Source organism: Canis lupus, chromosome 27 (genome assembly GCF_011100685.1).
Source record: "Canis lupus familiaris isolate Mischka breed German Shepherd chromosome 27, alternate assembly UU_Cfam_GSD_1.0, whole genome shotgun sequence".
Taxonomy (NCBI): domain Eukaryota; kingdom Metazoa; phylum Chordata; class Mammalia; order Carnivora; family Canidae; genus Canis; species Canis lupus.
The window spans coordinates 4212664-4234931 of record NC_049248.1 but is presented as its reverse complement, the minus strand read 5'-3'; the positions used below and the strand labels follow the sequence as shown (position 1 = coordinate 4234931).

Below are 22268 nucleotides of genomic sequence, written 5' to 3'. Positions count from 1 at the left end.
AAAGCACGGGAGCTCCCTATTCCTGGAGGAGTGAGTCAACGGGAGAGGAAGGGAGCGCGGGGCCGGCGGCGGAAGGGAAGCGGCGGGGGCGCGGGCCGGCCCGAGAAGTCCGCGGCGGGAAGGCCGAGCGGCGGCGCACGCGGCCGAGGAGCCGGCGGGGCGGGGGGCGGGGGGCGCGGCGGGGAGGGGCGGGGCGGGGCGGGGCGGGGAGGGGGGCGCGCGGCGGGGAGGGGCGGGGCGGGGCGGGCGCCACTTACTCGGGGGACGCAGCCGCGGGCGGCGGGAGCGGGGAGCCGGGAGCGGGGAGCCGGGAGCCGGGAGCCGGGAGCTCGGGCCCTGCCCGCCCCCAGGCCTGGAGTTTGAAAGGAGGAAGCCTGGAATGTGCGGAATGAGGACTGGTATGAGATGCGCGCAGCTGAGGGACGGAGGGAGGGAGGCAGGGAGGGGCGGCCCTGCCCCCGGCCCCTCGGGGAGGAGACTGGGCGGAGGGGGGAGGGGGCGGCGGGGCGGGGCGGGGCGGGGCTCGCGGGGCGGACCCCTCCCCCCTTCCCCCCCCCCCCGCCCCCGGCCTCCGCGGCTTCCCCGCGCGCTCTCCCTGCGCCCTCGGGCCGCGGCTCTCTTCCTGCTCCCCGAGCCCCCCGCCCCCCGCTCCTGCCTCTCCCGCCTCCCCCGGCCGAGGCTCCGACTGCGTGCCCCAGGAGCCCAAAGCCTCCCTCGTGGCCGGGGGGTCCCTGGGGTCCCTGGGGGACCCTGGGGGACCCTGGCACCCTCGGCGTCTGCGCTGCCGGCCGGCGCCCCTCGCGCGAGTCCCGGGAGGCGGGGGAAGGGCGGGCGCCCGGCGCGCAGGAGGGGCTGCTGCCCGCCCGGTTCCCGCGGCTCCCACCCGAGGACACCCGCCCCGGGCAGCCAGGAAGCAGGAACCAGGCCCGCCGCCAGGGCCCCCACGCGCGCCCCCCCGGCCCTGGCTGTGCGTCGTGGTCGTCTGTCCCTTGAAGATCTGTCCCTTCCAAGAATGTAAGCGCACGGGACAGTCGCCTCCATTGAAGTCCTTGTGGCTCAGGGAGACCCTCTAGAGCTCAGGAACTCGATGAGTATTTATCCCGGCATGTGCCGTGTCCCCCAGATGCTGTGAACACAAAAATGAAAAGAAGATCCAGCACCTGCCCAGCTAAAGAGCTTAGCTTTAGCTGGCCAGACGCCGTGTGTGGAAGATCATCGACATCGGAGTGGGAGCCCGGATTTGAGAGGAACATGAACATGCGGGAGAGTTTAGCCTCTTGTTACCGGGGAGAGCTGTGCTGGAAACGCTGGAAGTGTGGGGAGTACGTTGGCTTAAAGCAGTGTGTTACCACATACCCCTCTCACCTTGTTGGTAGGCTGAAACCAAAAGACTTTTGGCTTTTTCCAAAAATCAGATCCAACCTCCAGAAAGCCTTATCACTTCACCTTGTATTGCAGTGGTTGGCCACATCTTATCTCCTTTACCAAACAGAAACTCCTTTGAAGACAGAGTAAATGTCTGATATATCTTATCTTTCAGCCAGCACCGGCTAGGTGCCTGGGGATGGATGAGCACATAATAAATATTGAATAAATGGAAACAAAAAAAGCTACCACAGAGATTGAAAGGAAAGTGCTACAAATGCCAAAGTTGTTTCCAAAAGGTGCTCAAAGGTGTTTTGAGCAACGACAGCATCACTGGACGAAGTATCCAGTCTCATAAGGTGAAGACCTTGAAGGAAGCAGCTCTTATTTGGTTACATAAATTCTGGTACGCTCATTAAATAATGAGTCACATCGGGGCTTGGTCACACCTCATATACATGAAAAGACTGCAAGACAGTACATAGGTACCAAAGGAAGTACAAACTGTAAACACTGGCTTATCTAATGCAAGAATTATTTGTTGAATGTCTGTTGACGTTGAGCACCATGGTAAGTACAGGGATAGGTACCATCAAGAAGTTCACAGTCTAGGTGGGAAGACACTTATACAGAGCTCAAAGGGAACCCAAGGGATGGAACAATGAATTTCAAATTACAGAGGCCACATTTGCTCCAGCTCCTGAAGGATAAATGACAACTTACCACCTTGGGTTGGAAGACCCACAAAGATACAGTAACATGTACACACAGGATGTTTAGGAAAAGTCTTGTAAACTGGCATGCTGGAAGAATAGATTATAATAAGTGGGTGCCAGGTTGTGAAGATCATTGTATCCCATGCTGAAGAGTTTGGGGCATCAGAAAGGCCATTTTGACGCAGGTGTGACATCAGTACCTCTATTACAAAGACCTCTCTGGCAAGAGGTTCAGGCTGGATTGGAGAGTCAGGGTGCCCTAAGCTCTGGCCATGCTCCTAAGCTTGGTGATGAGGGGAAGAGTCTCAGAAAAAGTCCACAGGCAAAATCAACAAGAATTGGTAACTAGGCTGGCTGTGAGGGTGAGAGAGGAAACAAAACTCACTAAGCTTTGACAGCTGAACAATTGGTGGTACCATTCACTGAGATAAGAATTCAAACACAAGGAGAAATAGGTTAGCTGGGAATTGAGTCCAGCCAAGGTTCAGAGGGTTTAGAGGAAGGCAGGACAGAATCCAGAGTGGAGAGGATAAAACAACCTTGGAGCACCACATCCAGCCCAGATGGCTGAGAGAGAATTCGGAGGTGAGACTGGCTTCTTCCCTCCAAATCTTAACTATCCGAGACCCTAAATGATCCAGGTTGGAATAGCGTGCCTTCGAGAGCTCAGCCTCCTGGTCTACACCCTTAACAGGCTTCTAGAAAGCTCTGGGTCTCCAGGAATATCACTTCCCATGCTGTCATGGCCCCTCTGGCTAAAGTTCTCAGACATGGAAATTCTGAAGGTTCAAGACTGACAGTGATTTTACACATATGCCCCACCCCATCAGGGGTAAGACATTCCTTGCCCTCTTTCACTGACCCTGATGAAGCAAGTATTGCATCTGTCCTAATCAAACTAGAAGAGATGCATATGGCTCCCCACAAATGACACCACATAATTCACAGCTCACCTCACTTCTTAGTGAACCAGACCACTCTACCTGGTTCTACAGCTGGATCTCACCTAGGCTTCATGTTGAGTGGTGCAGAAGGAGGAGAGCAGGGGTGTGGTCAGAGCCAGGTTTCATGTGGGGAAGGTCCTTGTGTTGTTCTATACTCCAAAATTATAGTAAAAAATTATATTAATTACTTTTATCACATGTGGCTTGGTATTATTTCCACTCCTTTGATAAATTTTGTTTTTCCAACCCACATGGTCACTGTTAAACAAATTATGTGTTAAACAAATACAACTACATCTATATGATGGAATTCTTTTCAGTGATTAATAACAAATTTTTCAAAAATAAACCAGACAAACATTGTCTGGCTTATTATGATATAATAAGTGGAAATACAGATTCCAAGAGCAGTATATGTGGGATGATCCTGTTTTTGAAAAATAAATTGAAAAGTATTTTAGAGTGACTATCTCTGACAAGCTGAAGATTAACAGGATTTTTAAAATTTTTCTCACTTTCATTATTTTAAAGGATCTTATTTATTTATGTATGAGAGAGAAAGAAAGCATGTGCAAGAAGGGGGAAGAGTAGAAGGGGAGGGAGAGGGAAAGAGAATCTCAAGCAGACTCCCCACTGAGCAGGGACCCAGACTCAGGGCTTGATCTCAGGACTCTGCGATAATGACCTGAGCCGAAACCAAGAGTCAGATGCTCAACTAACTGAGCCATCCACCCAGGTCCCTTTTTGTTTTCATTCTTTTTTTTTTTTTTTTTTTTTTTAATTGAAGCAGAGTTGACACACAATGTTACATTAGTTTCGGGTGTTATTCTTTATTTTCCTGCATTTTATTCTTCTTTCTGTATACAAAAGACTCATACTTTTATAGTAGGGGAGAAAAGTGTGACTAGAGCTGTATATCTAACCCTTTCCTAATTTCTCCACATTTTTTTTTTTTTTTTTTTAAGAAGCCACCCACCTGTGGATTTAATGGCTTAATAAGAAGTTGACAAGGAGAAGATCCCTCCCTTAGCTGCTAGGTAAAAGGCCTCTATACTGCTTTTCAGATATCTCCAAAGCATGCTGCCCTTCCACTATTACGTGGCTGACTCCTCCTGTGATTGTGATCCCCTGGGACCCAGGTTCCTTTTCCTCTTTAACCTCTCTGTACTAGATTTCTATTTGCTTCTCCTTAAGAAGACTTCTCAGTATCAACTGAGCTGCATCTTGGCTTTGAAGAACAAAGCAGACCTTTATCAAAGGTGTTTGGAGTCCTTCTTTCTCTATAGAATAAAAGCAGCTTGTAATTTGATAAGTATATTAGTGTTGCTGTCTCTCCATCAAAGAGAAATGTGAAAGAGAATGAATTCTCCGTCTGTCTAGGGAACAGTAGATGCTGTTCTGAAGATGCTGGACTGAAGTGTGTCTCCCCCAAATTCACATGTTGAAGTCCTAATCCCCAGTACTTCAGAGTGTGAGTAGATTTGGAGATAATGTCTTTAAAGAGGTGATTAAGTTAAAAAGAGGTCTTTAGGGTGGGCCCTAATCTCCAACTGGTGCCCGTATAGAGAGATGAGGAAGGACACAGACCCCACACAGAGGAGGACACAGTGCAGACACAAGAAAGTAGCCATCTGCAAGCCATCTGAGGCCTCAGGAGAAACCAAACATGCCAACCCCTTGATCTTTGTCTTCCAACCCATAGAACCATGAGGAGTCGATTTCTGGTAAAGCCACGCAGCCTGTGGTATTTTGCTGTGGCAACCCTGGCAAATTCCTATGGCACATTTACAGACCCAAACACACTGTTGCTTTCCAGAGGCCAGAGGTCGGGGCCTTCCCCACCCAGTTCTCATGTGAGAGTTTCTCAGGTCCCCAGGGGATCTTTAGGATCAGATAGCCAAGACTTGCAGGAAAAAAAAAACAAAAAATCAAAAGGAAGGAAAAGCTTTCTCCAGCCTTATTCAGCTACAGTTTTCATTTATAATAACTATCCATTCAATATTTTGAAAGTTAATGCAGGTCCTGCATTATGACCTTATCTAAATAACCCAGGTTCAAATAACAGCTCAGGCACATGCTGGTTGTGACCTTGGGCACACTTAGGCCATGAGTCCAGTGTCCTCATCACTCAATTTTCCACTCCACATTTATTGAACACAGATTATGTCCTTGGCACTGTGCTGGGAAAGCACCAAGGATAAACAGAAAGATCACCATCCCTGCCTCTCAAGCTACTAACAGTCTATCGAGCGAGCTAGAGCAATGCCCACATGAAGCGTCCTTCCTCGGCACCGTCCAGTGTGGCAGGCACGGCTCACATGTGGTTCCTGAGAACTTGAAATGTAGTTAGTCTGACTAAAGAACGGATTTCTATCTTGATTAATTTAAATGTAAAGAACTGCACACAACTAGTGGCCATGGCGTGGACAGCACAGCCATGGACCATCCTCAAGGAGATCTCCACAGACAGTCAGAGAACCCTTGCAGAGCTAAGGGGAGGACTCAGGGCTGTGGGAGCATCATGTGTAAAAGTGTCACGTGGTGGTAGTTACTGAGTATGAAGAGTGAAAAAGGAAAGGATTAAAATAGGTAACACGGGGCCCTGTAACACTGCATATATTCAAAACACGATAGGATTTCTTCCTCCCCACCCCACCCCACCCCCCCACTCCCGCTCCTCCTCTGATAAAATTTCTTAATGTGCCAATTGTCCATACATAGAGGATTATTTAAAAACACTGGTACCTCCCCCAGTGAAATACTGTGGAGCATACACAAGGATAAAAAAGGCCTGCATTTACTGAGAGGGGATTATCTCCAGGGTACAATAAGTGAAAACAGCAAGCTATTGAACTGACTATATAGTCTGCTATATGTATTTTCTGCACAGAGTTTGGGGAATTATAGATGCATTTCTTTCGGCAGAGTGAAGTACCAGAAAGATACACTAGAAACTAAAAAGAGTTCACTACAGGAGGAGGACAGGGCAAGGGAAAAAGAAGGGAACAGACATGGGAAGAGACTTTCACTATAGTTTTCAAGGTTGCTTTTAGACCATGTGAAATCATTATATTTAAAATTCGTATCTCAGGATGCCTGGGTGGCTCAGTGGTTGAGCATCTGCCTTTGGCTCAGGGCATGATCCTGGAGTCCCAGGATCGAGTCCCTCATTGGGCTCCCTGCATAGAGCCTGCTTCTTCCTCTGCCTGGGTCTCTGCCTCTCCCCCCTCCCCCCCCCCCCCCGTGTCTCAAATAAATAAATAAATAAATCTTTAAAAATAAAATAAAATTCGTATCTCTATCTGATAGAGAACAGCATGAAATTGAAGACAAAACAAGGCAAAATTTCTTAAGGTCATATTTCTATCTCACATGGATGTAGTCTTTCCTGACGTGCATTTGTACCCTAAAAATTGCATACCGCCCCATTTTTAAAACCTCAATCTAATTCCTAGCCCTCCTCTGCCTGCCACTCACCTCTCAGATCATTCTTCCTCCCTAGCCTTCCCACCCCCAGACTACAGAAAAGAACTACTGGATTACTCTTTGAATCTTTGAACATCATGATAAGGGAAAGAATCTGGGTAGATAGTAGTTAACTAGATGTTAAAACTCTTTGAGGCTTGAGAACTACTATATTAAACCAAAATGTGTAATAAAAGGTGGTAATAGATGGAAAACCCCCCACTCCCATCTTGGCCCCCACCAGCTTTGCCCTTTCCAGGGCTTACTGTCTTTCTTTGCCCTCCAGTCTGTGGGGCCATAGCCCTAGTATCTCGTGAAAGGAGCCTGGGCCCCAACTGACCAGAAGACCAGATAGAGCCAGAAGAGATCATGGAGGCCCATTTCATCTTTGAAGTATTTCCAAAATTTTCACTAATATCAGGAGTTTTTTGTTTTTGTTTTTATTTTGTTCGCTTGTTGTTTTTCTGTTTTGTTTGCTTAGGCTGTTCCTTCACATAGAAAGAGATGGGTACAAAGAAAGGAACATGGGGTAGGGTCAGGGCTGACACTAGAACCTGGATGTTTAGTTTCCCAGGTAATGTTGCCGCTCTTCTTTCCTCTCATTAACAGCCGCTGGAAAACCATCTAGAATTCCATTATGAGTGCATATAAGACATTTTGTATAACTGTATGGCCAAAAAAGTCATCTGGAATGTGTTGCTCCATTTTAAAAGGGTGTTAATAATGGTGATATTGATATTTGCTGTATCCTATACCGAATGTTTAGTGTGTGCCAGATTGTGGACATTTTACCTGACATGCCTCTACTGGCTTTTAAACTCCAGAATATAACCGTTCTCAGACCGTCAGAAGAGTCATGCCGAAGCACAGGGGTGCGTTGTAAAATGTAATAACGTGGTCCAGGTGTTGGAGTCACTGAGTCCTTGGTGACTTCCTCCACTGGATTACAGACTCTGTCCTGTTCATTTTAATACACTTGCAGTGTGCATCCTTGGTCGGTAGGTGGTGCCAGGAACCCATGGTTTCATCAAGCCACCTAAATTCTGAGCACCAATGGCAAATCCTTCATTTATTGCGGTGTCCCTGGCTTTTTTTGTGGAAAGGAGTGTGTGAAGACCTTTAAGGAATATAGATTGATTATGATAACTAGGCGATCAAAGCAGGGAGAGAAGACAAAACAATCCAATATGCAAATGGTCAAGAAATGTGTCTGAGAGGTGGGACAGGATTTGGCCAGTCCTTGGCAAGCCTCTAGGTGGGGTTCGCATGGGGAAGGAAGGGCTCTGGACTATAAGAGACACAGCTATAAGACATAGGGCATGAGTGCACCAGCAGGAGCCATTCCAGCTGGAGGGGGAGCTGGAGGCTGAGGAGAAGGGCAGCTAGCCACATCCCAGGGTTTTCTCAGTGGAGCAAGATGTCTCCAGTGGTTGGGGAAAAGCAGCTCTGAGGTCCTGCACTTCCTCAGCACCAGATCCTATTTCTCCCACATCATGCACTCCTGCCATTCTAGAATCTCCCACCAAAGACATTCAGAATCTGCCCTACCCAGTTCCTTAGCTTAAGCATCAATGGTCTTTTCTTGGGATCCCTGGCACTCCTCCCAGCAGTATCTTCAGCTATGAAAGGCATGAAGTTGTCCAGAAGGTAACCAGAGAGTTAAATTAAGTGCAAGTAGAGGGCGCCTGCGTGGCTCAGAGGTTGAGCGTCTGTCTTGGGCTCAGGTCATGATCCGGGGGTCCTGGAATCTAGTCCCACATCGGGCTCCCTGCAGGGAGGCTGTTTCTCCCTCTGCCCATGTCTCTCTCTCTTTCTGTCTCTCATGAATAAATAAAACTTTAAAAGAAAATACGAATAGAGGAGCGCCTGGGCGGCCTCAGTCGGTTTTGCATCGGCCTTCAGCTCAGGAGATGATCCCAGGACCCTGCGGTCCTATGTCGGACTCCCTGCTCAGCGGGAAAACTGCTACTTTCTCTCCCTCTGTGTGCTCTCAACCTCTTTCTCTCCCTCTTTCTCAAAATCTTTCTTAAAAAAAAAAAAATGAAAAACCCCACAAAATGCAAGTAGAGGAATTCCACATTGTTGTCAGCACGAGTGGGGAAAACCATATGCAAGAATTGAAGATCATATAATTGAAGCCCTATCAATGTATAGAAGAGGAAAGAGGCACATGGCAAATCACTGGCAGAAAAGGGGTCAAAACCCTGGAATTTGGTCTCAATAGAACTTCTAAAGGAAGGGAATCGATGCTGGTTGTGTGATTTACTAAACTTCTGATCAAAAAGAACCTTCTGTAGTCCTGTTTTAGATTTTTAAAAACCACTTGCCCATATCATTCATGTTGATGACCAGTGAAGCAATATTACCCTGGTCAGTGAAAAGTATGCAAAATGGTGTCATAAATAATCCATTCATCCAACCACATACCTTAGCCAAGAAGAACCACGTGAAGAAGAAAAACCAAGCCATAAGAATTAAACTCTGACTCTAGCTCTCATCCTGATTTTTAGGCTCTTCCTGCTTCCTTCCATGTGACTCATTTTCACTAGAACACTGATAAGAGCAGGAAGGCCTAGTAAAGATTTGTGAACATGTAATTTTTTTCATCTTGTCTCTATAAGGTAGGTCTAAAATGTAAACCCTCAGAGGCAAGAGAGGGTCTATTTCAGTTTTAGATATTTAATTGGTTTTGCTGCCAAATCAGTAAGTGATATCAACAAAGAAGATCCAGGAGGTTGACGGGGGCAGATATCTAGAACAATATAAGCCCCACTCTTCTGTGGTCCCCTCTCCGCTCAGTTCTTAGCTCTGTCTTCTATCTAGAAAATTCTTGGTGTCATGAATATGAGGAGTCCAGTCTCCAGAAGACAGCCTTCTGAGTCTGCAGACTCCTGCCATCCTGGGATGAACTGATTCACGTGATGAAAAGTATTATTCCAGAACATGACTGCAGAACTCCGTAAGGGATGGGACTTCACAAAGACCAGTGACACTTAGATTTTTATATAAATTATCTTTTATTTATGTAGCATACAAAAGGTATAAATATGATTTATATAAAACCAATCACCTGTATACTCAAGCAGAGAGTACATGAAGCTGGGGTATAGGTGTCTCAGAGCCAGACAGAGCAGGAGGAAGCAGGATTAGATCCAGTCGCCCCATCAGGCTCCCTGTCCCCAGACACTGTCATCTACTGCAGCTGGAGAGCAGTGAACAGCTTTCTGTTTTCGACCAGGGTGGGTCACACAGTAAATCAGGACGGTGGTGCCAGAGGTCTGAAGGGCTTTAGGGCACTTCTATGAATGAGGCACTTGATGGGAAGCATGCCTGAGATGGAAACCAATCATGTCAAAACAAAGCAGTTAGGATTTGCCAGCAGGGGATGAGCAAAGAGTCTTTTCATCTCCCACATCTCTTTCCTTTGCATGGCTATTTGATGTGGAGCAAGGACCAACAGGAAGCAGAGCCAAAAAGGAAGTCTACAGGAGGGAAATATAATGGAACAAGCACCTCTGATTCCTTGCCCCATACTGACAAAGAGTTTGGTGCATACAGGCTTCGGAGGTGACCGATGCTGAATGCAGAACTCACAAAGTTCCTGGATTCTCAAGATTCAGAGGCATTCTGAGACTGCGGAACGGTAGCAAGCAGAGTCCTATGACTTGTTAGGAGGTGCTAATTATCTGAAAGACTTGGCAAAACTCTTATGATCTGTGAGGAAAAGTGACAGGAGCATGATCTGTACCAATAAGCCAGGCTTTAGGGAGCTGATAATATTTATGTTAAGAAGAAAGGCCCAAAGTTCTGCCTAACAAGGTCTGTGGAGCTCAGTCAGCTAGTGGATCTTCACCAAAGCCTCCCTGCCGCCTCTCTGGATAATGACAATGACAAGTGTTGATACATAATGTCCTCTTACCTCTCACATGGTCTACAGGGTATGTGTGTCCTTCTATGCTAATGGCTCCGTAGTAAGATGGCTGTAGGAGGCACTCCTGGATTGGAAATGAAGGCCACTGTCATATTACTCTCAGGCTTCATTAGACTAAGTCACTTCTAGAGTTTATGCTTTCAGCCTCAACTGAAATTAAGACAATACAGTTCTCACAGCACTGATCACAAATTTGGTCACAGCAGTTTTGACTGCGATTGCAGCCAGCCAACCGGCTCCAAGGGAAGAGAGGGAAGAGGGGCACTCTGACATCCATGCCTTTAAGCCCCACGAGGAAAGCAAGATAGCTCTCACAAATACCACATTTTCTTTGATCAGGACCAGACGATACTAGATTTGTTTCCAAGTGAGCATTAAATTCTTCTCGTAGGCTGGTGAAGTGGCTGACACTGTCTCCCCACCTTGGGTACTTCCAGCAGGACACAGAATTAGGCTACCTGTGTGGACTCAAAATGATCACTGAGTTGGGGTTTTTCCCAGTTCTGAAGGTAAATGATGCTCTAGAAGCCATCATCACCAAAACAAAGTAAACACAAAGTTTACTTTTCAAAAAAAAAAAAAGGAAAATAAAAATAAAAAATTTAAAAAGCCACACATGGACATGAAACTTACTTGAAAAAGAGTAAAATAAAATTTAAAATTTTTATTTTATTTATTTATTTATTTTTAATTAAAAAATTTTAAGGGGTACCTGGCCAGCTTGGTCAGTAGAGCACATGACTTTTGATCTCAGGGTCGTGAGTTTAAGTTCCATGTTGGATGTAAAGCATACTTTTTTTTTTTTTTTTAAGATTTATTTATTTATTTATTCATGAGAAAGAGAGAGGCAGAGACACAGGCAGAGGGAGAAGTAGGCTCCATGCAGGGAGCCTGACGTGGGACTCGATCCTGGGACTCCAGGATCAGGCCCTGGGCTGAAGGCGGCGCTAAACCGCTGAGCCACCCGGGCTGCCCGTAAAGCATACTTTAAAAAAAATAATAAAAATAAATTTTAAAAAATAAGGTAAAAGCTATGTGGATGGAGCTGAGTACCTTTTTAGATCCAGTCCGTGGGACTGTTGCTTCCTAGAGTTGTCCATTTCCCACTCATATGACATCATGACCACAGGCCCATTCTGGAAGATGCTGAGAGGCCCATAGCGTAAAGAAATATATCTGGAGCAGGGGCCAGCAACCCAGTCCCCAGGCCAAATCTGGCCTGCTGCCTGTTTTTTGTAAATAACATTCTAGTGGGACACAGCCACACTCACTGGTTTATGAACTGGCCATGGCTGTGCTTGTAATACAACAAAGCTTAGCAGCTGTGAAGGACTCTCTGGCCATTTATGGAAAAAATGTGCAGACCTGAAGACTAAAGGCAATTTAGGGAACTGTCCCACTCTGGAAAGGTCTTCAAAAAAAAAAAAAAAAAAAAAAAAAAAAGACCCAAGTATTTAATCATTAGACCTGATTCTAGCTGCACGTCTCCAAGCATAGAAAATCTGGCTCTCAAGGTCCGAATCTGTGGGGCAACAGCCTCAGGAGTTACCAATGTGCTCTGGACAAGAACCCCTGTGCTGTGAACAGCCTCTCACCCATGTTAAGCTGTGATCATTGTCCGGGTCTGTAAAACCCAGAGAAGTTGAGTGTGTGTGTACATATGTGTGTGTTTACACATAGGCATATGTGTAAACACGCACATGTGTATAGACACATATACATACATTCAGGGATGACTCCCAAAGGGGCAGCCTATCGCTCTTCATGTCCTGGGGCAAAAGCAAAGGAGGCAATTATTGGCTTCTGAAAGCTCTGAGTGAGAAAGTTCGGCGCCGGCTGTTTCCCTCATTCACAGGCTAGCTTGCTGTCAAAGCTAGAAAGGCCAATGGCAAAGGCCTGAAGTGCACACAGCGGGTAGTTGTAGTCCAGGGTGAACACATCGTCTGCCACACGTCCAAACTGCATGACTATGTAGTCAGCTAGAAACAGAAAGAAATTAGGACATTAGAAGATAATGGAGCCGTACTGGGAAAAAGCCTACTTAGGATACACAGAAGACTCCAAATACATCAGTCAACCACCAGTTTCTTTAAAATGGGAAACCTTGAGAAGGATGGAAAGAGACATTGACAAGACTGCTAACTGTGAGCCAAGTTCCTATTTCTCTTCCTCTCAGAAAGCAGGAGGCTACTCCTGACTAGCATGAAATGGTCAGAGGAGGGAGCAGCACAAGCTCCAAGGGCTAGACATGCCGAGGAACCTTTACTGAGTGAGGGCCATTGTGTCTGTTTGCCAAACAGTGGTTCAGAAGTTTTACTTTAAAACTGCCACTTTGGGCAGCCCCGGTGGCGCAGCGGTTTGGCGCCGCCTGCAGCCCAGGGCGTGATCCTGGAGACGCTGGATTGAGTCCCACGTCAGGCTCTTCTGTATGATGCCTGCTTCTCCCTCTGCCTGTGTCTCTGCCTCTCTCTCTATCTCTCTGTGTCTCTCATGAATGAATAAATAAAATCTTAAAATAAAAATAAAAAAAAATAAAGCTGCCACTTTAGGGATGCCTGGGTGGCTCAGTCAGTTAAGCGTCCAACTCTTGGTTTCAGCTTGGGGTCATAATCTCAGGGTCATGAGATCGAGCCCTTTATCAGGCTCCACACCCAGCGTGGAGCCTGCTTAGGATTCTCTTCCTCCCTCTCTCTCTTCCCCTCTCTGCCCCAAATAGATAAATAAGTCTTTAAAAGTAAAATACATAAATAAAACTGCACTTTAGCCTTTCCAAAGAAATAATTTCTTTCTTAAATAATTCTGCCGTGAACAGAACTTCCTGTCAATGATAGGAAATACTTGTTTCCCCACCATGTAAGAACATCTTTCCTCCTATTCCCACCCAGCCCTTCCTGCATGCTTACGGTCATTGTCATGGACTATCTGAAAGTTCTTCACAGATGCCTGAGTGACCCGGCCATGGAAGTTCAGGACATAGGACTGTGTGTCATCATTCCAGACCGGGGCCTTGTTGTGCAGTTCAATCAAGTTCTCCATGGTTTTGTTTTGCCATTTGGAAAGCAAGCTCTCGTGGTCCTGTTTGAAGGAAAAATCGTTGTACTGAGAACCACAGGAAATCATTCACTCTCAGCATTGTGATGTAGAAGGTAGAGTTGGGGAGTATTGTCTCCGTTTCAGAAAGGGTACAACAGAAACAAAGAATGCTAAAAGTTAAGGCAGATTTTAAATTTCTGATAGATTATCTCGCATTTCTCTTTGCAGATTAAGTGGTTTCATGTCAATTTAGCAATTACTGTGCAATTGCACTTATCCTGATGTTCTGGAGTGATCACTCTCCTAGAGAAGGGTATGAGCTATATTTGAGGTTCTGCAAGAATCAATACTTTTTGGTATTGATCTTGCCTGTATTGTATTCTTGTCTTTCAGATGCCTTTGCTGATTAAATATTTCTGTACTTACATTTCGTGGCTGAAATGGGATCCGTTCGTGATTCATATTCATCCCTGGAATGATCACAGACATTTTCCTAGGACCTTTAAATCCAAGTACATTTGTTTCCTGGAAGATAGGACAATAAGGCAGGGACTTGGGAAACAGAAAGGAAAAAGAAGCCCACATTCTTAACACAAGACTTTCTTGGGCATGCAAAATGTCCAGTGATGATGTCAAAAAGACCAGAAATTATTTTATTACTTTACTGTAGGTAAATGAAGAGAGACAGAAAATAAAAAAAAGAAAAGTAATAGGCTGCTTGTAGCGGGCGTGATGGCTTCAAGGTTACTTCGCGGAGTTGGAGCGCTGGCCACGCAGGCCCTCAGGGCTCGTGGTCCCAATAGAGTTGCCGTGGTGCGCTCAATGGCGTCTGGAGGTGGTGTTCCTACTGATGACGAGCAGGCGACAGGGCTGGAGAGGGAGGTCATGATGGCTGAAAGGAAGGGGCTGGACCCATACAATATTCTAGCCCCAAAGGCAGCTGCAGGCACCAAAGAAGACCCTAATTTAGTCCCATCTATCACCAACAAGCGAATAGTGGGCTGCATCTGTGAAGAGGACAATAGTACCGTCATCTGGTTTTGGCTGCACAAAGGCGAGGCCCAGCAATGCCCTAGCTGTGGAACCCATTACAAGCTGGTGCCCCACCAATTGGCCCACTGAGCCTTTGCACTAATTTACTCAAAATGTGCTGTGAAGTTTCTTCTTTCCAATAAAGACTAGCCATTTCATTGGCTCCTTCTCCCATAAAAAAAAAAAAAGAAAGAAAGAAAGAAAAAGAAAAGTAATACTGTACCTCCTTTTAAACCTAATGTGAACACTTGAATTTAGAACAGATTCTATTCTAGGCTTGAAACTTTATTCTTATTCTTTAGCGTTAAGTGAAATTTGAGACAATTGTGAGCAAACTGTCCAATGCTGTCATCATCAATAAATATTTATTTCTCAATGAGGACATGGCACTATATGATATACAGTGAGAATTATAGCTCAAATTACATAGGGCTTATAGCAGGAGGCAAAAAAATTCAAATGCCCATGTCAGCATAAGAAATATAGTCACCAGTATTGGGACAGATGGTAGCTACACTTCTGGTGAACATAGCATAATGTATAAATCCCTAAGTAGTATACTTGAAACTATGTGTGTCAACTATACACAGGAAACAATAATATTGTAAATATTTGAAAGTTGCTAAGAGTAGATCATGGAAGTTCTCATCACAAGAAAAAAATTATAACCATGTGTGGTGATGGATGTTAACTAGACTTACTGTGATGCAATATATACATATCTTGCAATATATACATATATAAAATCATTGCAATATATACATATATATAAATCTTGCAATATATACATATATAAAATCTTGCAATATATACATATATAAAATCATTACATTGGGGCACCTGGGTGGCTCAGTCGATTAAGTGTCTAACTCTTGGTTTCGGCTCAGGTCACATCATGGGTCCTGAGATCCAGCCTCACATTGGGCTCTGCAGTAAGGGCAGAGTCTACTTGGGGAATTCTCTCCCTCTACTGCTCCCACCACTCACGTGTGCACATGCACTCTCTCTCAAATAAATAAATAAATCTTGGGGCGCCTAGGTGGCTCACTTGGTTAAGCATCTGCTTATGGCTCAGGTCACGGTCTCGAGATCCTGGGATTGAGTCCACATTGGGCTCCCTGCTCAGAGAAAGTCTGCTTCTCCCTCTGCCCCTCGTCCCCTCTCATGCTCGCTCGCTCTCACTCTCTCAAATAAATAAATAAGATCTTTAAAAATAAGTAGTTTTTAAAAACTAAAAAAAAAAAAAAAAAGTCATTACATTGTACATCTGAAACTAATATGTCAATTATACCTTAATTAAAAAGAAAAAAAAAATGGCCAGCCCGGGTGGACCAGTAGTTTAGCGCCACATTCAGCCCAGGGCCTGATCCTGGAGACCTAGGATCAAGTCCCATGTCAGGCTCCCTGCCCGGAGCCTGCTTCTCCTTCTGCCTGTGTCTCTGCCACGCTCTCTCTCTCTCGCTCTGTGTCTCTCATTAATAAATAAAATCTTAAAAAAAAGAAACATGGGATGCCTGGGTGGCTCAGTACTTCAGTGTCTGCCTTTGGCTCTGCTTCTGTCTCTATCTCTCATGAATAAATAAAATCTGAAAAAAAAAAAAAAAAGGAAACAAACCTTAAAAAAAAACCTTAAACACCTGTCAGGCCAGGAAGACTATATATGAATAAAATAACACAGCAAATAGGTAGGTATATACGTTTGTGTTTGTACACCTATACATACATACACATACATATGTACATACATATGAAAGTTATACGTAATTGAAATATGTAATGGATTCTGAAGGTGGGAGAAAAAAATATACTATGTTACAAAATACTAAGTCAAATGCTTCTCAATCACATAGATAAAACCTCATGGGAAATGATGAGATTAATTCTAAATTAAGCAAAAGTTAAGACTTTGGAATCAAAGCAACAGCTAAGTCAGGTTATTTGATTCTTGCTTTCTTTTACTCAACAACACTTTGAGTGCCTACCTGCACTGGTCCCTCTGCTAGTGAGGATGTAGCAGAGAATAAGAGTTTGCAAATTGGTAGAGAAGGTTCATGTTGAACAAGCAGTAATAAGTATAATGTGTTAGTTACAAGAAGAAGCACAGGGTGCCATGGGGATGTGTACATAAGGTAGACTCTATCAATGGTCAGGAAAGACTTCTCCAATGGCATCAACTGATTAGATAAAGGACAAGGAAAGGGAAAGGAAGGCTCTTGGATGAAGAAAGATCACATGGTGCAGCAAAGGAATGACAGGGGGCTGTCATGGCTAGAACAGGGGAACAGGAGGGGGCCAGGACCACTAGAGGAGTCTGGGAGGAAAGGCTAACACATTAGGGCTTTATTCTGGATGCAATGGGTAGTCGTTAGAAGATTTGAAACAGGAAAACTACAGGATCTACTGAAGCTGTGTTTTAGGAAAACGAAAGAGCAGGTAAGAGAAGAAATGCGAAATCAGAGAAGGAGACAAACCGTAAGAGACTCTGAACTCTAGGAAGTAAACTAAGGATTGCTGGAGGCGAAGGGGTTGGGGGGATGGGGTAGCTGGGTGATGGGCATAAAGGAGGACGTGGTGGTGAAATGGGTGTTGTATGCAACTGATGAATAATAGAACTCTACCACTGAAACTAATGATACACTATATGTTAATTAATTGAATTTGAATATAAGAAAAATTTTTAAAGAAAAAAATAAAAAATAACCAAACTTGGCAATTCATAAATAATTAAAACTTGAATATACAGAGAAAAATGCAACCAGCAACAGAAGAGGAGGATTATAGAAATAGAAACAAGCTTCGGAAGGAAGATCATGAGCTCAGTGTTGGGTAAGTTTCAAGTGCCAGCAGGACACCCAGGAGATTAGGGAAAAGACTCAGAAAAAGAGTGCTTTACGAGAATGGCACATACGTAACAGATGGCTGCCAACTCCTGCCGGACATAGGCCTTTTCTACCAGGCCTTGGGCCTTGGTTGGGCTGACACCATGGTCATAAACTGTAAACTTGGTCCCCATGAGGTTGGATCTAGAATCGAGAGGACAAAGTTGCCATTAATGATCTATATTTTTTCTCCTACACAAATATAAATCTAGGACAGGTATGGAACAGAATGGAAGCCCTTCTGCCATTTTCCAAATATTCATCGCCACTGTTTCAAAGATCTCTCATTAACATAAGGAAGGGACGTAGATGCTCTGTGAACTTTTTTTTTTTTTTAAAGATTACAACATCATACATGCTCAGAGTAAAAAAAAATACAGATTGCTCTGAAACTACAGGAATAAAAGTATCAGAAAGAATAGGTCAGTGATACAAGGCTGCTCTCACCTGAGCTTGCCAATATAACTTTCCCCTTCACGAGATAAATCTGTTGGATCAGTGGAAATAAGGTAGTTAGAAGTTTTGCTCTTTTTCCGCTTTCTACCCGCAAGAAGAAATATCTGGAAAAAAGAAAAAATGCCAGTCAAAAATGTCAAGAGAACCACCACAGTCCGTCCTACCTATTTACTTGGCAAATGTTTAGCAAGTGCCTATCATGTACCAAGCAGTCAATCTTTTGATCTTTTGTTTTTTAACAGGCTTAATTCACCTTAATTTTTCTTGTATATAAACTTCATGATGGCAACAGCATCTGGTGTGGGTCATTACAAGATGGTCAGTGAATGCCTGATAGGGGGCCTTGGTGAAAAGAGTCTCTTCCCAGAGTTGAGATGAGACAGCTGTAGGTCTTGTAGATGGCATCAAAAGTGGCCTTGGCGAAGTTGCCCAGGGTGGCTCTGCAGCCCCTGGCCCACGTGTAGCAGCCCACATGATACCAGTGCCCCTGGGGGTGGGGATGTGGTGCACCAGCACAGAGCTGCAGTGTCCAGTCACCTCACAAGTGATGATGTGGAGCTTTCCAGTCTTGTTCTCCCAGAGACCTTGCTGCACTGGGACTAGAGATCTTGGCCAGAATGATGGTCTTGCAGAAGTCAGTGGCTACCTCGTTGGAGCATTAACACCCAGACGCATGTGTCTGTTGTAATTCCCAATGGCAACAAATGCCTTGAACCCAGTCTGCCTGCCAGCATGGGTCTGCTTTTGCACAGGTATGATCTTCAAAACCTCATCCTGGAAGAACGATCCCAGGAATACCTCAAAGATCACAGATTCCCTGATGGGCAGATGGAAAAGATAGATCTCCTCTGGGGACCTGAACTTTATGTCCTTGACAAGACAACCCAAATTGGAGAGAGGCACCCACTCCTCATTCTTAGTCTTGCTGTCATGAGCTCCTTGGCCTTGACGGCTGAAGCCATGTGGCCTCCCATCCCAGTGCTTCCTCTGGCACCAGTGTCATCTGCCACTAGGTGTTTTCTTGGAGAAGACCAATCTTTGGAACTTCAATTCTTTTTTTAATCCTTATAATGCTTCTCAGAATTCACTATCAGGGTTTCCCTACTATACAGCTTTTCAAAATTCACTTAGCTGGATTCTCCATATATACTAGACCCCCTTACCCACCAGAGGCTGTGTCCCAAGACCCTTGGGGATGCCTAAAACCACAGATAGTACTGAACACTATACAAACTATGTTTTTTTCTGCACATACCTGGGGCAAAGTTTAAATTATAAATAAGGCATAGCAAGAGATTAGCAACAACACTAATAGGACAATTCTAACAATATACTATAATGAAAGTTGTATGAATGCAGTCTTTCTCTCTCAAAATATCTCACTGTACCATACTCCCCTTCTTCTCATGCTGCTGTGAGATGGTAAAATGCCTATGTGATAAGATGAAGAGAGGGGGCATTTGGCTACTATTGACCTGCCCAACCTATGTCAGAAGGAGGACCATCTGCTTCCAGACAGCAGTGACTGTAGGTGACTGAAACTGCAGAAGGCAAAAAATTGGACCGGGTGGATGGGAGGGGACTACTGCAACTATGTGCAATCTTATCCCTAAAACCTCCAGTGGCTTTTTTTTTTCTTTTTTTTTTTTTTTTAATTTTTATTTATTTATGATAGTCACAGAGAGAGAGAGAGAGAGGCAGAGACATAGGCACAGGGAGAAGCAGGCTCCATGCACCGGGAGCCTGATGTGGGATTCGATCCCGGGTCTCCAGGATCGCGCCCTGGGCCAAAGGCAGGCGCCAAACCGCTGCGCCACCCAGGGATCCCTCCAGTGGCTTTTTCAAAAAAGCTTCATCCGAATTAGTGAGGAAGGGTCTTTCCAACTTCAGGAGACACAGGATGCTGACTACCCACTCTTCCCATTCTTTACCACAGCTGCTTTCTTCCTATTCCTTTTTGGATGTTGGTGTTTTAAACCCCTGTGGCTCCAGTGACATGAACACTGTCACACTTGTGTATCCTTCCCATACCCTACTGGACTTGGACAACAGGGAAGCAGGAGAATGGCAATAATTAAGAAAGGGACTGTGGAATCAAACAGATAGGGGTTTGACTCGGGTTCTGCCACTTAGCATGATTTGGGGCAGGTATGTCACTCCTCAAGCCCCAGCTACTCATCTCTAAAGCAGAGATAAGAAATCCTATCTTACAAGGTTGTGATTAGGATTGTAGAAGATTATATAGACACAAAGCACTAAGCACATGCCCAGTGCATCATAAACACTTAATAAATTAGAGGTTATAATAACGATATCAATCATCATCTCATTTCTATGCTCTTAAAATCATCAGCTTAGACCTGGTAGCAAAACAAAATACATTGTTCATTACCAAGTATTAAATTGCCTCAAATTGGTTGAAAGTAAATTAGAATTTCTAGAGTGAGGAATAAGACATTTAACTTGCATATCCTTCTATATTTCCAATTCCTTCTATTCACTAAAACTTGCTCTTTCTTCCAGCGTCATGTTCTACCGTAATTAAAATAAAAACCAGAGAGCCCACAGTAACACCCTCCCTCCACCAAAAAATAGGATAGAGGTGCAAATGATTACATTAAATTATTATTTTCCATTTTCTTATATTCTTTTTCTTTGGAGTAGAGTAGATTTTACCTGAGACTATGAGCTCTTTGAAGATAGAACACAGCAACTGGGAATTAATGAATACAGTCTGCTTCCAGCCAACTTGCTCCAATGCCAGTGTTATTCTCCTATCCTAAGACCTTTCAACAATCTATTCCCACAATATTCTTCCCTTCTATCTCAAGATCTGTCTTAAGAATCAATTCTCAGGACATCTGGGTGGCTCAGCAGTTGAGTGTCTGCTCAGGGTGTGATCCTGGAGTTCTGGGATCGAGTCCCACATCGGGCTCCCTACATGGAGCCTGCTTCTCCCTCTGCCTGTGTGTGTCTTGCCTCTCTCTCTGTGTCTCTCATGAGTAAATAAATAAAATCTCTTAAAAAAAAAAAAAGAACCAATTCTCATACCTTCCGATTTTCATCCTTTTCCAAGTGCATATAGTAAGTGGGGAAGAGACCCCTGTCCATTCCTTTTTTATCCCTGGTTATCCGACACTTTACTGTAATACCCCGAGGGGCAGGACTATATGCAAAGTCCTCTAAATTCTCCACTTCTCCCAGCTGGTTATCAGTTTGTTGGGATGCAGAACCAGAAGCTCCTGTATCCTGAAAGAACAGTCATACATGAGCAATAGGAGGTTGGATCAGATAACGTACTCTCCTCAAGAAACAATTAATGGACAAAATAATTTAGTGATTTACTCCTAGTCTCTAGTCTCCTGACAAAACAAGGGGAAACTCTGAGAAGTTAAATAAGTATATGAATATCGGAAATAATGAAGGAGCTAAGTACAAAAGTGGGATATAACTCCACTAATAGCTGGCTTGAGATGCAGGAAATTAGGGAGGTCATGAACCTCAAGACTAAATTTGACCTTAAATCTTTTGAAGGAACCTTCATTCAGTAATCATGTTTAAATACTAGACATACATTTGGGAAATAGTTAAATTAGTTCCAAAGGAAGAAGTTTCAGAACTACATACTGTGGTTGATTTCTGGCTAGAAGCAGAATTGGGTCTCTCTGCCACTGAATATGGTGAATGACATAGTTTTTTTCCTTCTTCCTCCCCATCGGTCTCCTCTTCATCAAAGTTCAAACTACCTGAGATACCTGGCAGAAAGGAAGAACTGTCAAAAACTGCCAACATTGGTTTAAAAAATAAATCATCGATCCAAATATAATTTTAATTTTCTTGCTTAACACATTCCAGCTATTCTGACTTAAAACATAGCTACTTCATCCAAATTTTGACAATTCTTTCTTCATATTCTCACTCAGATCTATCCCTTGTTTTCCCTTTCCATAAAGAATTAATATCCAGAATAGAAAAAGCACTTCGGCAACACACATTCAACAACAACAAAACAAACAACCCAATTCAGAAGTGGGTAAAGGACATGAATAGACATTTCTTCAAAGAAGACATATAAATGGCCAATAAGCACACGAAAAGATGCTCAACAGCACTATTCATTAGGGAAATGCAAATGCAAATAAAAAAAATAGAAAATAAGTACTGGCAAAGATGCAGAGAAATTGGAACTCTTGTGCAATGTAAAATAGGGCAATCACTGTGGAAAACAGTATGGTGGTTCCCAAAATATTTAAAGATAGAATTACCACATGTGGTAATTCTATTTCTGGGTATGTAACAAGAGAATTGAAAGCACAGACTCAAACAGATACTTATATACCAATGTTCACAGCAACATTATTCACAATATCCAAAAGGTGGAAACAAGCCATGTATCTATCAACTGATGAACAGATAACACATGGTAGCCTGTGTCAGAATTCCATTC

The 22268-nt window shown here is 44.2% G+C and overlaps 2 protein-coding genes, 2 long non-coding RNA genes and 1 pseudogene across 10 annotated transcripts in view; 2 read left to right on the top strand and 3 right to left on the bottom strand.

The window, feature by feature from the left end:
• TEAD4 (TEA domain transcription factor 4) overlaps positions 1-482 on the bottom strand; it is a gene marked incomplete at its 5' end in the record, with an annotated part of 64390 nt that extends 63908 nt beyond the window's left edge. Inside the window, one exon of the mRNA XM_038577894.1 lies at positions 258-482. Coding sequence (XP_038433822.1) covers positions 258-482 — 225 coding nt within the window. The remainder of the gene's footprint in view (positions 1-257) is intronic.
• A 409-nt stretch (positions 483-891) lies between these two features.
• Positions 892-4340, top strand: LOC119866439. Its single transcript, XR_005379736.1, has 2 exons — positions 892-1724; positions 3991-4340. It is a non-coding gene; the product is annotated as an uncharacterized LOC119866439 (long non-coding RNA).
• Positions 4341-9488: 5148 nt separating this feature from the next.
• Positions 9489-11184, bottom strand: LOC119866440. The gene is made up of 2 exons (XR_005379732.1): positions 10410-11184; positions 9489-9820 (listed from the first exon to the last, which is right to left on the bottom strand). It is a non-coding gene; the product is annotated as an uncharacterized LOC119866440 (long non-coding RNA).
• Positions 11185-11324: 140 nt separating this feature from the next.
• The window catches only part of TULP3 (TUB like protein 3), a 63822-nt gene continuing 52878 nt past the window's right edge, over positions 11325-22268 (bottom strand). For all 7 annotated transcript variants that reach the window (XM_038576440.1, XM_038576442.1, XM_038576441.1 and 4 more), the window contains 7 exons: positions 21449-21576; positions 20873-21070; positions 17813-17925; positions 17395-17509; positions 13881-13979; positions 13325-13496; positions 11325-12400 (listed from right to left, as the gene is read on the bottom strand). In XM_038576440.1, coding sequence (XP_038432368.1) covers positions 12267-12400; positions 13325-13496; positions 13881-13979; positions 17395-17509; positions 17813-17925; positions 20873-21070; positions 21449-21576 — 959 coding nt within the window. In that variant the 3' untranslated portion in view covers positions 11325-12266. The remainder of the gene's footprint in view (positions 12401-13324; positions 13497-13880; positions 13980-17394; positions 17510-17812; positions 17926-20872; positions 21071-21448; positions 21577-22268) is intronic.
• On the top strand, positions 14172-14658 carry LOC477724 (annotated as a pseudogene).